Source organism: Neoarius graeffei, chromosome 4 (assembly GCF_027579695.1).
Source record: "Neoarius graeffei isolate fNeoGra1 chromosome 4, fNeoGra1.pri, whole genome shotgun sequence".
Taxonomy (NCBI): Eukaryota; Metazoa; Chordata; class Actinopteri; order Siluriformes; family Ariidae; genus Neoarius; species Neoarius graeffei.
This window is the reverse complement of record NC_083572.1, coordinates 26,873,950-26,891,871: the sequence shown is the minus strand read 5'-3', so window position 1 is coordinate 26,891,871 and position 17,922 is coordinate 26,873,950. Positions and strand designations below refer to the sequence as shown.

Sequence of the window (17,922 nt, the reverse complement as noted above, 5' to 3'; positions counted from 1 at the left end):
TCTTTACATGCAGTTTTTATATCCCGGTGACCATAGAAAGTGCAGTTCTGACTCTCTCCCCATTCATTTAGATAAGCACTTGGTTTTGTTAGCCCAAAATAACTGTCCGGGTGCGTTACCAAGATGGCTGTGGCAACACTTGCCTAAGGACTTTGACTACATCATCTTACCAGCTGTCGCTCACCGTCACTCTGACGTCACGGTGAGTCTGTTTTATGCCACCTTTCTTGCCGCATCACATCATTTTCAGCTCGGGCACTGCTCTGTGTCGATTTGTTTTCATTGCTGCATTCAGTAAATATTGTGGTTGAAACGTCGTGTTTTGAACATAGTCAACTGAAAGTCAAGTGCTGCATAGCGAAACTGCAAGAGTCTTGCTAGGACTTTCTTTGTACTGAGATCACGCTACCGCCCGAATCGTGGCGATATGGCCAGGCCAGACCAAATCTTGCTTCTGGAACCTCAACACGAGTTGAAATTCCGAGGTAAGTTATATACCTAGAAGAGAGCACTAGATTAAATGCATGGATATTTTGAAATAAAGCATGGAGGTCATTTACTGCAAGAAAGGGGTCTTTGACAAAAGGTACACTTGGTCTCAGTTTTTGCAATACAGAATAACGCTGCGAATGTCGTCTGTTGATTTGTTAATTTGCATGCTTCGTAGACAAAAATGTCACTTACGTCATACTTGATATTAAGAGTCAGGTAAGCGATGTTAGCATTAGTAGTAACTGCTCGCAGAGCTAGCTAACTTTTGTAATGTATCTATATCCACAATGGAGTAATAATAGCTAGGCCCACTGTGTTCTTTCCATTAGGCACTCGACATTGCAAGAGGGTTATTGATTCTCCGAACGAAACAAGCTGCTTATTCATAATAAGTCACACAGAGTTGAATTTGTGCTGTACGGCAGGTGGTTCTTAAATATCAAAATGTGTCATACATACATGCATTTTATATATATATATATATATATATATATATATATATATATATATATATATATATATATATATATGTAAACGGAAGTGTGGGTTAACACATACATACACATGCATTTGGAATCCAAACAAATATGACAAGACCAAGGAAAATAGTTGGAAAATGGGTTGTTATTCACATTTGCCTACATGTAGTGCTGGGCAGTAAGATCAAAATTTTGTATCGCAGTATTTTTTAAGATTCTGGCGGCTTCATGGTATATCACAGTCTTCTTCGCATGATTGAGCCTTTTATATAGGTTTGTGGCTTATTCTACTGTCAGGAGTCCATAGAATATAAAACATTTTAATTTAAATATGCATGTAATGAAGACTTTGATTACTACACTGCAACTCCACTACAGCGAACTCCTTGGGGAATGTCCAAATAGTTCGTTATACCGAAAAATTTGTAATACTGAAATGGACCCACTTGTCACACCAAACACTCTTGTTATATGTGAAATTTTAGACACATTCTCCTTGTCATGAATTTGTCCTTTCAAATCACTATTGCAGTTCATTGACTGAGTTAAAGGATCACGAATGGAGGCGATGATTTTTGTCTGATATGGAAATGACGGAGGTTACCGGTGAATGGTGAAGATTTATTAAACATAACAAGTCAGTGGGTACACTGACTTGTTATGTTTAATAAATCTTCACCATTCAAGTCATTCACGTGTTGCAAATCACCAATGCTGTCATTTATACTGCCGAGCTGGGCGGGAGGTATAAAAATGCCACAGATATGTTTTAACTAGGTGTTAAGTTTAGCGGTGTCAGCAGTCATTTCATCCTTTTATTGATCCTTTGATCACCATTCTCGATGATTGTTAATGATGGACACCTAAGCTAGGATAGTTAAGCCTTTGTTTTATGGCATTAACATATATTGCTAACTTGACTATGGACTTTTGATTACTTATTGTTTGTCTCTGGTGGGAAGCGGAATACATGGCTCAGCGTGTCATGTAAGCAGGTGAATGATGGCTGTAATTGCAGGAAGAATATTTATTGACAAACAGGCAGGCAAACAGTTAAAAAAATGTAAGACAAAGGCAGGGTTGTGAAACAGGCAATGGTCATGTGAGGCACAAACAGGATGGCGGATGCAAAGATTAATCAAGATTTAACTTTATTTCCTTCAGAACTGTTGAATTTGGGTGAGCCTAACTCTTAAAACTGTAGCTCAGGTAATGGGTTATAACAACACATGCACCATAATGGAGTATTGAATAGGTTTTTTTTTTTGTTTGTTTATTGTTACAGTTAAAGTTTGAGTTTTCTTGAAAAATTAGAAATCATTAACGCATAAGGATTATCATAGCTATACCTGCTTTTTGATAAACTTTATCACTTTCCTTTTATTTAACTAGTAAATACATAGTAATAAAAAGGTTATGGTCAGGACAAGTTAATACATGGTCAGGACAAGTGAAAATCTTGCTGCTTGTCTGACTGGACAAGTGGATTAAAAAGTTAATGTCGAGCCCTGGACTGTGAGAAGGCTATTGAGACCCGGAAAAAAGCAGAGAGGTTGTTTAACAAATATTCAACAACAGAAAACCTCACTAGACTGAAAATTTGTCGAGCTCAATCATGCAGAATCATCAGTGAAGCAAATAGACAGAGCTGGAGGAGATTTGTATTAACTCTCATGTCAAACATGCCTACAAAGAAGGTCTGGGACTTGATTAAAAAAGATGAAGTGCAAGGCAAGTGGATCACAAATACAACCCCGATTCCAAAAAAGTTGGGACAAAGTACAAATTGTAAATAAAAACGGAATGCAATAATTTACAAATCTCAAAAACTGATATTGTATTCACAATAGAACATAGACAACATATCGAATGTTGAAAGTGAGGCATTTTGAAATTTCATGCCAAATATTGGCTCATTTGAAATTTCATGACAGCAACACATCTCAAAAAAGTTGGGACAGGGGCAATAAGAGGCTGGAAAAGTTAAAGGTACAAAAAAGGAACAGCTGGAGGACCAAATTGCAACTCATTAGGTCAATTGGTAATAGGTCATTAACATGACTGGGTATAAAAAGAGCATCTTGGAGTGGCAGCGGCTCTCAGAAGTAAAGATGGGAAGAGTATCACCAATCCCTCTAATTCTGTGCCGACAAATAGTGGAGCAATATCAGAAAGGAGTTCGACAGTGTAAAATTGCAAAGAGTTTGAACATATCATCATCTACAGTGCATAATATCATCAAAAGATTCAGAGAATCTGGAAGAATCTCTGTGCGTAAGGGTCAAGGCCGGAAAACCATACTGGGTGCCCGTGATCTTCGGGCCCTTAGACAGCATTGCATCACATACAGGCATGCTTCTGTATTGGAAATCACAAAATGGGCTCAGGAATATTTCCAGAGAACATTATCTGTGAACACAATTCACCGTGCCATCCACCGTTGCCAGCTAAAACTCTATAGTTCAAAGAAGAAGCCGTATCTGGATTTCCGGTTGGGCTCCAGCTAAGATGGCCACTTAAACTTGAACTTGCGAAGCCGCCTTCGGTATTTTAGTCATCAAACAGAGTCAAAAGTGTTTTTACGGCAGTTTTATTTGTTAATAATCTAAATGGAGTCGGCAGAGAAGAGAACAGCTGAAGATTTATGCCCCTCTACCCCCTCCCCGTTATCTAAATCGGCAAAGAAGAAAGCCAAGAAACAGCTCTTTGAGCACGAGGTTTCCATCTTGGAGGCTAACGTTAGTGCAGCTGAGGGCGCTGTCTTAGCTACGCTAATATATGAAATGAGGGGGACTCTACGCAAACTTTCCTTGGATGTTAAAGCTATACGGGGCGATATGGATGCTTTTCAGAAGAAACTCTCCAACGTGGAGACTGAGGTCTCAGCAATGAATGCTTCTCTAATGACTTTGAACAAACGTACTGACATCATGCAGGCTGCTCAGCGACAGGACAAGCTACAAGCTAGGGAAGCTACTTCTGCAATTGCTAAGTTACAGTCCTGCGTGGCGGAGTTAGAAGACCGAAATCGCCGAAATAACCTGCGCCTTGTTAATCTTTTAGAGAATGAAGAGGGGGGCAATGCTGTTGCCTTCCTACAATGCCAGCTACCAATCTGGTTCCCTTCTCTGGCTGGTCGAAGGATCATCGAAATTGAACAAGCTCATCGGATCTACAGTAAAGGTGAAAATTCATCAAGCAAGCCCAGAACCCTCATCTTCAAACTTCTGAGGTACAACGATCGCCAGGCTATCATGAAGGCATACAGACAAGCGGGTGCGAAGGTACAACATGGTCAGTCCCAGCTCATGCTATTTGCTGACTACTCCAATTCAACCGTCCTGAAACGCAAGGCTTTCTCATCCTGCATTGCTTCGCTCAAACAGAAAGGTATCCAGTTTTTCCTTCTCTACCCTGCCAACTTGAAGGTAACACTTGACTCGAACAACACGTGCATCTTCTCTTCTCCCTAAGAGGCTCAACACTACATTAAAGACATTTGATTTCAACAGCCTCTCTTTATCAAACTTAAGATCTGCTAGTGTACTGGTTAGCGACCTGACTATGTTATGCTGTTAATACTTATGCTATGGTATCTTAAACCTTGATTGATTAATGTAGTTTTTCCATTAGTGTTCTCGTCGGGTCAGTTCTTTCATAAATAATGACTCGTGTTAGAATATCCAAATTGAATGTGGTTCTGCAAGACTGTCTTAGCTCGAATCCAAGGAATGGTGATTATTTTTGTTCTAGCTAGACCTCGCAGGGATGTTAGCATTTTTCCCTGGCAGACTAGCAACGTTCTTGTTTTAAAGCAATGCTTCAAGTCTGGGGGGGCTTGTGCTTATTCTTTCGTTACGTTAAGTTTTTACGTGGCTACCATTTTATGTAATTTTATTTTTTTCCATGAAGTGTACTCTTGTTTCTACCATACTGTGCATGCATCTCAAGTAATATTTCATTTTTGCAACCTATCACCATGTATGGTCATAACAGTTAATGACTGATGACTACAATTTGACTTCTTGGAATGTGCAGGGAGTTAATGAGCCTGTTAAGAGGGTTAGGTGCCTTGATTTTCTACATAAAAAAAGAATACACTTTGCAATTTTGCAGGAAACACATTTAAGAAAACAGGATGTTCATAGATTTCAAAATAAGTTTTATAAAATCCTTTCTTTTTCTTGTGCCCCAAGTAAAACAAAGGGTGTTCTACTGTTAACTGACAGAAAGTTGAATCTGCATGTAGATGAGCTAGGTAATGATTCTGATGGTCGATTTTGTTTTGCTTTGATTACTTTAAATTCTGTTAAATACTGTCTAGTCTCCATATATGCCCCAAATATCTTTGAGCCGCAGTTTTTTGATTATGTCAATGTCAGACTCCTACCATTAAATGTTCCTATAATCTTAGGTGGTGATCTCAATTTATCAATTGATATCCTGGATAGGTCCAACTCTACTCCACCTACTTCCAACCAGCTTTTTTCATCTAACTACATTACAGACTTCATGAAGGACTTAAATGTAGTGGATGGCTGGCATATCAGGAATCCTAGTGCAAGGGATTACACATTTTTCTCTTCATGCCATAAAACATTTTCTAGAATTGATTACATTTTCATTTCACCTGCCTTACTAGAGTCTGTTTTGAATACTGAAATCCTACCCATGCTCATTTCTGATCATTCTCCGGTCAAAATCACCTTATCTAAAGCCTACTCCTCTGTGCGTTTTAAGCGTTGGCGCTTTAATGTATACCTTCTACAGGGTGAAAGTTTTCTTGAACATATTAGGAAAGCTCTGGATGAATTTATCTCCCTAAACAAATCACCTGATGTAAATCCTCACACTCTGTGGGAGACTACAAAATGTGCAATCAGAGGCAGCTGTATATCATATTCCTCCAAATTAGCCACGGACCGTAAGAAGAAAATCAGTGCCCTAGAAAAAGAAATTCAGCAAATGGAACTATCATAGAAAAATAATTATGATATTGCTAGAGCAAGAACACTGAAGTCCTTAAAGGCAGAATATAAGGATGCCACTAGCGTAAGGGCTGAGTTTACAGTGGCAGCCATTGAATTTGTTCCACGTTTCCGTGACAGGCCCTTGGCCGTCCCCTGACTGGTTCATGACTGTCTGCCGATTGGTTAGTGCAGATAATTTATCCCCCACAATGACGTAGTCAATGCAGTCCTGACTGGTGACGCCCCTAAGCAGCTTGTGTGAAAACCAGCTGCTATCCCTCATTTTTCCACGGGGAGGAGCAGTGATTGTCCGTTTCACAAAGCAGGTTTATCAAACGCTGAGAACAGCTGATTTCAGTTAGTTAATTCAACCCGGAGGACTTTCACCGGGAGTTAAAAAGCCATACGATTTTAATGCGCTCATATAGCGAGTTTGAATATGTTTTCTGAAAGAAGCGTAACACTGCTGCAGCTGCCAATCACACTGGGAAATCCTAATAGAAATGAAATTACTAATCGGTTACAGCACAATGTCAATATAATTAAAAATTAATTCAACAATAGTTGAATTAATTATTAACAATAAGTATTTGAATGCAAATGATTTAAGTAAAATTTAAAGCTGCAATATCAAGTGCCCGGTAACACTCACTTGCCAGCATTAAGTAAATTTTACTTACCATAAAACATAACAGTTGTGAAGATATTAAGAATGGTAACATTTACTTAATTACATCTAACTTTTCAGTTATATTTATTTAAGCAAATTAAGTAAAGTCTGCTTGTTTTTCATACCGTAGGCAGGAACATCATTTTACTCAAAATTTTAAGTAAATTTTATATTTCTGTAGTGTTTGCTGTTACGGTATAGAAGTAATTTAGTAGATTTTAATTATTTTCTTGTGCTTGACATTTTAATTTACTTGGTTGTATAACGTTACATTACTCATTAAAATTAGGTAATCATTGTCATTATTCTTTTGATAAATGTTACCAAATAAATTTAACCAATACTTTAATCATTTAATACGGTATATCTTTATCACATATCACACAAATAAATTACAATGCAATTAAACTGTTTATTTTTCATTTTAAACAGTTTAACAAACAAGCATCATCAAAGCAAATCCACTACTATTGTGGATTGAATTGCCCAATCCTTTATGGGGCAGCCATAAATTCAACATTGACATAACTGACATAAAAAGAACAAAAAGACAGTGTTACATAGTATACGGTACACTGCATCCAATATACGGCACACTATTGGGGCAAAATATTAGGAACACTGTCAAGACGGTATACTGGTAATGCACTATAATGGTAGACCAGCACCATCCACCACAACTTCAGTAATAAACATAAAGGCAAATTATCACCTTTCTGACAATGTTAATAAAAATTGAGCATGTACTGTAGAAGCTTAACAAAAGTACCGTAGAAGCTGGCAGAGCTGTTGTACCGGTACTGGAAATAATTGCATTAGATTCTGCAGGTGTCCCAAGACTTTTGTACCGGTACATGCAGTACAGATCTACCGTATATCTCATCTCATCTCAATCTCATCTCATTATCTCTAGCCGCTTTATCCTTCTACAGGGTCGCAGGCAAGCTGGAGCCTATCCCAGCTGACTACGGGCGAAAGGCAGGGTACACCCTGGACAAGTCGCCAGGTCATCTATCGTATATAGTGCTTTTCAAATATGCAGTGAAAAACTTACAACCCTCTGAAACAGAGTTTCAACATTCATTCCAGAAATATAATACTCAGATATTCAAGAATGTTTAACACACACAAACATGCTCAAAACAACTTCTGGGAGAGGGTCAGGACAGAAACAGCCTCTTAAACTTTGAGCAGTGGTGTAAGGATTACGGTATGTACGGTATACCCCTGTTTAAATGAAAAAAAAAAAAACAATCTACAAGTACTGCATTAATAGTAAAAGTGCATTGTATTGTACTGCATTAGCAGGGGCGTATCAAGCTTTCCAAAAGTGGGGGTCTTCTGGAATGGGGAAGCCATATCATTAGAAATCGGTTTATGGCTATATACACGCCCGGCGTGTACACTGTGATGTACTGTCAATGACCGATATGGAACTTTTTCATACCCATAGTCCATGGATGCAAATGAAAGGGAGGACAGCAGAAAGCCTATAAATCCAGGTGACTCCAGCCAAGTTCTGCATTTCATGCAGAGATCTATCATGTTGGGTTTCCTGCTTTTAATGTCTTTAATTATTCAAACTCGTGTACAAAACTTGTTTGCATCATGCATTACATCAGGTTTAATGCATACAATTTGAAAATGATGCAATAGACTACACATACAGTACAAGAAACACTTAATGGCCAAATAACATTACTGTACAACAATTATTGAACATTCATTCGATTTGAAATGCTTTTAAATCTCAATTGAAAAACTCTTCTAAAAAGTGATAAGCAGTTATAATGCATGAAAAGTAGACTTGGTACAAACACACACACTCGTAATAAAAAAACGCCTCAACTGACTTTACAACTAGTAACTACTATTAACACAATCTTTTAGGGCATGGCACCTGGGACAACTGTTTGAACGACGGCATCGCAAGCGCTTTGAGAAGGGTCTGTCTGCAGAGCCGCAGAGCCAGGCACAGTAAGCACCGCATGCGACGTCAAACCTGGCACGGTGAATCAGGAGCGGTAAAACTGGTGTTGGCTCTGCAGCTCTGCAGACAGATACTGTATTATTGAGCGCTTTCGGCACGCTACGCAAACTGGCTATTATATTCATGCAACTGCTGATTGGTCAGGTGAGAAAAACTGTTATGGCAATAGTTTACTTCCTTGTTACACATTTTATAGTAGCTGTATAATTTTCATAATGATGTCATTTTAATCTGACAAAAGTGTGGGGGATGAAATTGTGTTTCAACAAAAGTGGGGGGGATGAAACGTACGCATCCCCCGCGGGTGATACACCCCTGTGCATTAGAATTTGTACGGTACTAACAGTAAATTAAAGTTGTACCGGTTAGAATTCTCAAACATGCAATTAAAATCTTACAAACCTACACACTGAAACAGTGCAATTTCAACAAACATTTAAACCAGTCCTCTAGACTCGTGCACTTTTAATAATGCGATTAAAACATTAATGAAATAAAATCAACATAATCAATTAAAAATGAACAGCTTAAGGTGTCTAACCATTCTACTGTAGATGAAGAATAAAATCTTTACTGTAATTAACAGATACTTTATTTGACAAAAAATGAAAAACATTTATGACAGGCAACTTCTCACTAGTAAACTAAGATGAACTGGAACTCAGTGCTACCGGTAATTCTTGGCATTTCTTCACAAGGGATGCCACATTTTTCTCCTCTAGGATGACAAAGTCATGACATGCATTTACGGTAGGAAAGCAACTTCAACTTCAAGGTGTTTACTTTTGGGGACACTTTAAATCCATCCAGCTCCAACAAGAGCAAAACGCTACACTTTTAGAGTAAAGTTTATGTAGTATTTCTAGGTTGATGTACATACAACTATTAAATATGTAAATGTTTTTTTTATGATTTTGTGGATTAAAAACATGGAGATGATGAACCATCTGAAAGTCTTTTTTGTTGGGGGGGGGGGGGGGGGTACATCTTACGGTACCTTCTCCGAATAAGTAATGGTTACTGAGTGATATTAAGTACCTTTGATTAGTAATTATCAGGTATCACCTACTAGCAAACAAGAGATAATTTTACCCAATTTCAATGAGAAAGTAGCTGTTGAATAGATACATAAATGGGAGTTAAATTTTACTCACTTTAAGTATTTCATACAGTAGCTTTTTATTTCAGCTATTTTATACTCAACATATGGTTATTTTGACCAGTTATTTTGTTGTTTTTATTTTTATTTCATGTTGATGCTGAGAACAGTATATATCCACGTTTAAATGATTGATAAGTAGGCTAGTCTGTCCCAGAATCAGTTGGGAAGCTTACTGCTTCTGTTGCCAGGGTGCGCGCGCAGCCGTCTTTGATTACAAACAGTGAATGGGTCTATAAGAAAGACAGTAGAGAGGTTCGTGCCATTTGTGTATTTTTATTAAAACGTGCACAAATAGTGTAATCACAAAACACGTGCAAACGGTGGTGTTATGGTAAACAAACGAATGCAAAAAAGGTCACTAAAAGCCAAGGCGCTGTGACTCAGGGTCAACCTTTCGGGGACTTCTCAGTCTCTCGTTGATCCGGCTGCGGATTTTTGCCCACTGTTCCCTGGACAGCTCAGGAAACCGCTGAGAGGTGAACTGGTGGACAGTTTTTTTTAAGGTTTTGTGGCAATGCGGGTTTGCCATTGGAGCCACTCCAATTAACCGCCTTCCCCCAGCGCCGATACTGTTCAAACGGTGTAAGAGCCATGAAGACGCTTGCGGCATAAATATCTGGCCGATGCTGTCCTCGCTGGTAGCACTGCATATAAAAGTCCTCCTCCCGCTCAGCAGAAAGAGCTCTGAGCTCAATGTCCGGCAAGGGAGTTGTTGCAGCCAGGGTCCTAGGGGTGGGTCCAGCAAAGGCTGGTGTTGAGGGATTGATCTGTGGGTCCACTTCTGCCTCGAATGTCAACTGCCGTCGGGCCTGTGGTGGTGCTGGTGGGGGAGTGATCAGCCGCTGGAGAAGTTCCTCCATCTGTTTGAAACGTCCCTCCGCCCTGACACGTTCCTCCGCCCTGACACGTTCCTCCGCCTTTAAGCGCTCCTCTATCTGATTCAGACGCTGATTGATGCCACCCAGCGCTTCACTGCAGTCTGTGTGGTGGCTGCATCGTGCGTTCTCAACCGCAGCGACCCGCTTTCTGAGTTCCCTGATCTCTGCCTCTTGAAAACCACCAGCGCTGTGAGAAGAGCTGCCACGAGAGCTGCCACGGCATGAGGTCACTGTGGTAGCCTGTAAATGAAAATAATAAGCATGAGTCTCAATTCATAAAAGGAAATAGAGATTAAAATTCAACTAGGAGGAGTAGTGGATCCAATAAACGTGTCGGAAGAATAAGTAAACTTAAAAAGAACAAAGGCAAGCACACTAATAAAACATTTGAGGAGAAAGCTAAAATCTGTAATTTGCTCACACCGAGCAAAAACATGGCTGAATCCTGAATGACTCGTATTTGTATAAATAGGGGACTACATAGGCGGCAAAATGTAGTGGTTTTCCTGCCATGGAAGTGCACTTCTACTGTATAGTGAGGAGGAAGCCATTTGCATTACAACCGTGAATGAGAATTCAAAATGGCGTCTCGCCTCGGTTTTCCCTTTGGGTGCTCTCGTTTTCTGTTAGAATTTGGTATTCTTTACATCTCTCTCTCACCCAGACACTCTCCCCACCAATACACACTGTCACACAGTGTCGTGTTTTAAATGGCTTTGGTCAACAGCTCTGGCTCAAAGCCTCTTTCACATCATCACCCTTTAATATGTTTTGCAATTTTATTCAGAGGTTGTACAGGGTTTAAAACATGGATTTTGGCTGTAAAAGCGCAGTTTTAATTCGTTTTTTGCTGCTGCGCGCGCTCTAACGTCTAGAGTGGAGGAGCTCCTTATGACGTCATCACTCCCATTCATTTCAATGGCACGGAATTTTTCCTCATTCCAGACCGGGCCCTACCGTACGTTTCAGCGTTGGAACGGTGTGTTTATCTCAAAAGCCCTAGGAGGAGTAGTGGATCCAAAAAACGAGTGAAAATGAATAAAAATAATAATAATAAAAATAAAACTTAAGAAGAACAATAGTGTGCTTTTTCAAGCACACTAACAAACGGGCTTTATTTGGATTATATAAACATATTCTGCTCAACTCATTAGAACAGACAACAACTTACCTCTTTCTTTTTTACGAGGCGCACTTTGGTCCTTGTTGCTGGCGGCGTCTTGGTCACTCGCTGTATGGGCTGCTCTGCCTAGAAGGAGCAAATGTGAGATTACAATCGTGTTACAGCATAAAGTTTAGAATAAGATACTTTAGCAGCACCTAATTCACTGAGAGAAAATTGCACACTGTAACTTACTTTTGATATCAGACGTTCTGGTCTCACAGTCCGTGTAGCCTTGTAAAAATTGCTGGTCTCCATTGTCACCAAAGCAACGTGTTGTCAAAGAACTGTGAAATCATCGGGTAGCCTGGTTTACCTTATCAGCAAACGGGAGGTACCTCCCGGTACCTCCAACTTGCGATTAGCCCAGCTAGACTAATTTACCATATCACCTCAAATTGTATGGACAAATGTATGTGAAAAATTTCGTGAGTTTTTATCCATCGTAAGCCCCTCAAAACAGCATGGGAAATTTTCAAAATCCCACATTCCATCCAAGGTGGCTGACTTCCTGCTGGGTGGAGTCAAATACAATGAAGTGAGTTTGGTCCTGTATCACAAGCGTATCAATCACACCAAATTTTGTGCCGATCCAAGCAACTTCATCTCAACCATAGCTTGTTCTCGGGCGTGCTATAGAGCTCTGGGACCACGCCCAGTCCCTTGCTCAGTGTAACTTTGTGATTTTAGGCACATTTGATCAGTGTCCCAAAATTTGTGAGTTTTCAAGCATCACAAGTGCCTCAAAAACGAGTTTTTCCGCAGAGGAAAAAAAATATTAAGAAAAAATATATAGTTCCAAGCAATGATGAGGGGGCCTTCACACCTCCGGGTCCACGACCTGTCACATTTGCTCATCAAACAATGCACATGCATCTGAGATGTGAAACAAAAGCCTGGGTATCTAATGTATGCGCCAATGGTGATTAATTTTTCGGCAGTGGAGTCTCATCTCATTTCATTATCTCTAGCCGCTTTATCCTGTTGTACAGGGTCGCAGGCAAGCTGGAGCCTATCCCAGCTGACTATGGGCGAAAGGCAAGGTACACCCTGGACAAGTCGCCAGGTCATCATAGGGCTGACACATAGACACAGACAACCATTCACACTCACATTCACACCTATGGTCAATTTAGAGTCACCAGTTAACCTAACCTGCATGTCTTTGAACTGTGGGGGAAACCGGAGCACCCGGAGGAAACCCATGCGGACACGGGGAGAACATGCAAACTCTGCACAGAAAGGCCCTCGCCGGCCACAGGGCTCGAACCCGGACCTTCTTGCTGTGAGGCGACAGCGCTAACCACTACACCACCGTGCCGCCCGGCAGTGGGGTCATTACTGCCAATGTCCAAGTGGTGGTGCTATACCAGAGGGTCATTTTGTGCATGTACATATCATCAGAAACATTATCCTATAACCTGTGAAGTTTGAGCCGTATCAGGTAATGCATGGCGAATTTATGATGCGCTTCTTGTTTGCGTGGCATAACGTATAAATATATTGTTTCACCATTTCATTGTCTGGCAAAATATCGCAAATCCCTTCACAACTCAAAATCAGCAACATCTTGACATCATGTACACCAAATATGGCATGAAGACACGAAACTGCCTTGGAGGAGTATTTCAAAATGTAACAGATGCCAAAATGCACAAAACCAAAAATAACTCACTTCCTGTTGAGGATGGCTAATAGAATGAATCCAGCAAATAGAATGAATCTCCCTTCTTCTACTTCCTTCTTAGGTTATGTCATCAGTCCGGAAGGTGTCGTTATGGACGATCAGAAAGTGAAAGCTGTAATGAATTGGCCCGTCCCTACATCCATAAAGGAGCTCCAACGATTTCTTGGGTTTGCTAATTTCTACCATCGTTTCATTCGCAATTTCAGTAGTCTAGCAGCTCCCTTTACTACCTTATTGAAAGGACCAGCCAAGAGACTCTCGTGGAACCCCCGGGCGCAGGAGGCGTTTGAATCCCTCAAGGTAGCCTTCACCTCTGCCCCCATTCTGAAGCATCCTGATCCCACTCAGCCTTTTGTGGTGGAGGTGGACACCTCTGAGGTGGGCACTGGGGTGGTGCTATCCCAGCGCATAGGTGACCCCTGTAAACTACATCCAATTGCCTTTTACTCCCACAAATTGACCCCTGCCGAATGTAATTATGGTACTGGGGATAGATAATAGCTGGCCATGAAACTAGCTTTTGAAGAATGGCACCATTAGCTAGAGGGAGCTACGCATCCCTTCCTCATGTTAACAGATCATAAAAACCTAGAATATTTACGGTCAGCTAAATGGCTCAACCCCCGTCAGGCTTGGTGGTCTCTCTTCTTTTCCCAGTTTGATTTTTCCATCTCTTATCGCCCCAGATCCCGTAATACTAAAGCAGATGCTCTGTCTCGCATATATCCCAGTCCCGAATCCTCCCCGGAGGCAGTCAATGTACTACCCCCATCAGTTGTAGTCATCCCCATTAGATGGGAAATAGACGAAGAGATCCACCGAGAACTATCTGTCACTCCTGCTCCTGAATCTTGCCCCGTAGGAAGTAAATACTGTATGTACCCACTCAATGCAGGGATAAGCTGATTACATGGGCCCACTCCTCTCTGTCATCCAGCCATCCGAGAGACATGTACACACCAGTTATTGTCTGGCAGATATTGGTGGGAGAATATGCTATCCGATATCCATAGGTTTGTCTCCTCTTGCACCACCTGTTCTAAATGCAAAACATCCAAAACTCTCCCTGCCGGTAAACTCATGCTCTTGCCTGTCCCTTCCCATCCATGGTCACATGTAGCGGTAGACTTTGTCACTGACCTGCCCCCCCTCACAGAATTACATGGTCATTCTGACCATTGTTGATAGGTTCTCACGTGGAGTTAGATTTATTCCCTTCGTTAGCCTACCCACCGCCTTTCAGACAGCTGAAACCCTTTTTAATTTTGTGTTCTGTATATTTGGTATCCCAGAGAATATAGTGTCCGATTGAGGGCCTCAATGTACCTCGCAAGTATGGTCTACTTTCTTTGAGAGGCTGGGAGTTAATGGCAGCCTCACCTCCGGTTACCATCCCCAGTCTAATGGTTAATGTGAGAGGGATAACCAAGAACTGGGAAAGTTTGTGAGACTGTACTGTCATGAGAACCAAGCCGACTGGTCTAACTATTTGCCCTGGGCCGAAATGGCCCAAAACTCACTAATTAGCTCTGCTACAGGTCTCACACCCTTTCAATGCATACTGGGTTACCAACCCCCTTTAACGCCATGGTCTGCTACGCCCTCTGACAACCCGGCCATGGATGGTTGGATGCAACGGAGCGAGCAGGTCTGGGAACAGACCCACCAGCGGATCGCGGATGCCCTCTGCCGACACAAGAGGCTGGCGGATTGTCATAGAGGGGACACCCCTACCTACCTCCCTGGGGACAGAGTTTGGCTGTTGAACCGGGACTTCAGGTTTCCTGAGGGAGGTAGAAAATTATTACATAATACATAGGAGCATTTAAAATTCTCCAGCGAATTAATGAAGTTACGTACAAATTAGATCTGCCTGTGCATTACCGCGTTTCCAATTCGTTTTATGTATCTCTCTTGAAACCTGTTGTCTCCGGTCCGTTGGACGAGGGCACGCCCGATGTCATGCCCACACCTCCAGTGGATGTAGAAGGTACCCCAGTGTATGCTGTCCACCAGTTGCTGGACTCCAGAAGGAGAGGAGGGACCCTGCAGTACCTTGTGGAGGGCTATGGGCCCGAGGAGCGTAGTTGGGTTCCCGCACGAGATATCCTGGATCCGGGGCTGGTGGAGGAGTTCCATCAGCGTCATCCAGAGAAGCCCGCGCCTTGGCCTAGGGGCTGTCCCAGGCGCCATGGGTCTAGCAGTCTGTGCAGCAATGGTCCCAGAGGTCGTCCGCGGCCACAACCCTCTGTCCAGCACCGTGGCAGTTCTGATGGCACACTCAGGAGTGGTCCCGGCAGCGTGGTGGGTGGTCTTTGTGGTCGCCCTCGTCCTTCGGCCTCCTTGGGAGGGGTACTGTCATGCTCCCGGGCTCACCTAACACTCAGGACTCCACTTCCCACAGTCCCCCTCACACACCTGTCGCTACCACATGCACTCCATCAGCCAACCCGGAGCCACTTCCTAGGAGTGGCTCCCCCGAGTTCTAATTATCATCACCTGTACCTCTTTGTTTATATCTGTATTTATACCCCTCTGTTTGTTTTACCCTTTGCACAGTATTGCCTCCACATTTTCATGAGCCTACTGAGCATTTCTATTTCTGATTGCATTCCTGTGTATGACCCTTTTTGCCTTCCTGTTTCTTCCTGTTTTGCCTAGCCCTTGTGTTTGTTTGCTTGTCTCTCTCGCTTCCCGGTTTCTCGATCCCCGCCTGTTTTTTGACTCCGATTTGCCTAGCCCTTGTGTTTATCTTGCCTGTGCTTTTCTGATTCCCGGTTCTTGGACTATTGCCAGTTTCCCAACCACGATTTGTCTTACCCTCGTTACTGTGTTAGATGTCTCGGTATTGACCTGGCTTTTGTACATTGTCTTCTCTCACTGTGTTCATTAAAGCATTGAGTTTATTTTTAATCCGCGAGCATCTGGTTTGTCACAGCCGCATTACAATTTTCACCAAATTAGCATAATCAATACTAATTAAATACTGATTTGCATAATTTATTTATTTTACAAATTTTTCAAACTTTGTATACAGTATACAAGCATCTATGTGCCTGCCAATTTCCATGTAAATATCTTGAAAATTAAAAAAGTTATTAAGAAAAAAACATTTGATCTCATTCATTAATTAGGCCCATTTTGGACCTTGTTATACTAATACATATGTCAATTTTCCAAAAATTAAGCCATTTTTTTCAATCTTTGATTGGTAATATCTCAAGAATGGATAAACATATTTTAATTCTGTACAAAGCATGTTGTTTAGCATTCAGTGAGAGCAGTTTCAAGCAATTTGGATTGAATTTTCACCTGATATGCATACAATGGTGCTTGAAAGTTTGTGAACCCTTTAGAATTTTTTATATTTCTGCATAAATAGGACCTAAAATATCATCAGATTTTCACACAAGTCCTAAAAGTAGATAAAGAGAACCCAGTTAAAGAAATGAGACAAAAATATTATACTTGGTCATTTATTTATTGACGAAAATGATCCAATATTACATATCTGTGAGTGGCAAAAGTATGTGAACCTCTAGGATTAGCAGTTAATTTGAAGGTGGAATTAGTCAGGTGTTTTCAATCAATGGGATGACAATCAGGTGTGAGTGGGCACCCTGTTTTATTTAAAGAACAGGGATCTATCAAAGTCTGATCTTCACAATTGTCATGCTCCGCCCCAGACTTCCACTCCAGAGATTTATTATCTCCCAGTTCAGCGCTAATCCGGATCCGGAATGGGACTTTCATCTTGCCAACATTCACTTTCTGGTTTTCTCTGCTGTGTATAAAAAGGCCGTTCTCAGACAGGGACCTTGCCAGAACGTCTCGTTGTTTTTTTCACGTCGTCTCTGTGCCCTTATTGCTTCTTGGATTTATGCTTTCTGTTTTGCCTGTTTCTTGTCAGTCTTTTGCACTACGTTGTTTTTTGTCTTTTTTCATGTTTGTTGTGCTTTTTTTTTTGTCTCAAGTTTTTTGTCTGGACTATTTATGCTTGCGGTTTTTGTCCTTGCCTGCCTCATTATTATTATTTTTTAATTATTTTTTTATTTTTTGTCCCAAGTTTTTTCTGGATTATTTTTTGTTTATTTTTATTCCTATTAAATCTTTATTATTGGATTTACTGGTCTGTGTTCTGCTCTTGGATCCTACTCACCACATCTCCCCTCCCATAACAACACCACATGTTTGTGGAAGTGTATCATGGCATGAACAAAGGAGATTTCTGAGGACCTCAGAAAAAGCGTTGTTGATGCTCATCAGGCTGGAAAAGGTTACAAAACCATCTCAGGAGTTTGGACTCCACCAATCCACAGTCAGACAGATTGTGTACAAATGGAGGCAATTCAAGATCATTGTTGTCCTCCCCAGGAGTGGTCAACCAACAAAGATCACTCCAAGAGCAAGGCGTGTAATAGTCGGTGAGGTC

The 17,922-nt window shown here is 41.2% G+C and overlaps 1 protein-coding gene across 4 annotated transcripts in view; it reads left to right on the top strand.

Annotated features, from left to right (window-relative positions):
* The first annotated feature begins 244 nt into the window (after nt 1-244).
* vapb (VAMP (vesicle-associated membrane protein)-associated protein B and C) overlaps nt 245-17,922 on the top strand; it is a 139,709-nt gene continuing 122,031 nt past the window's right edge. For all 4 annotated transcript variants that reach the window (XM_060919077.1, XM_060919074.1, XM_060919076.1 and 1 more), the window contains exon 1: nt 245-485. In XM_060919077.1, coding sequence (XP_060775060.1) covers nt 428-485 — 58 coding nt within the window. In that variant the 5' untranslated portion in view covers nt 245-427. The remainder of the gene's footprint in view (nt 486-17,922) is intronic.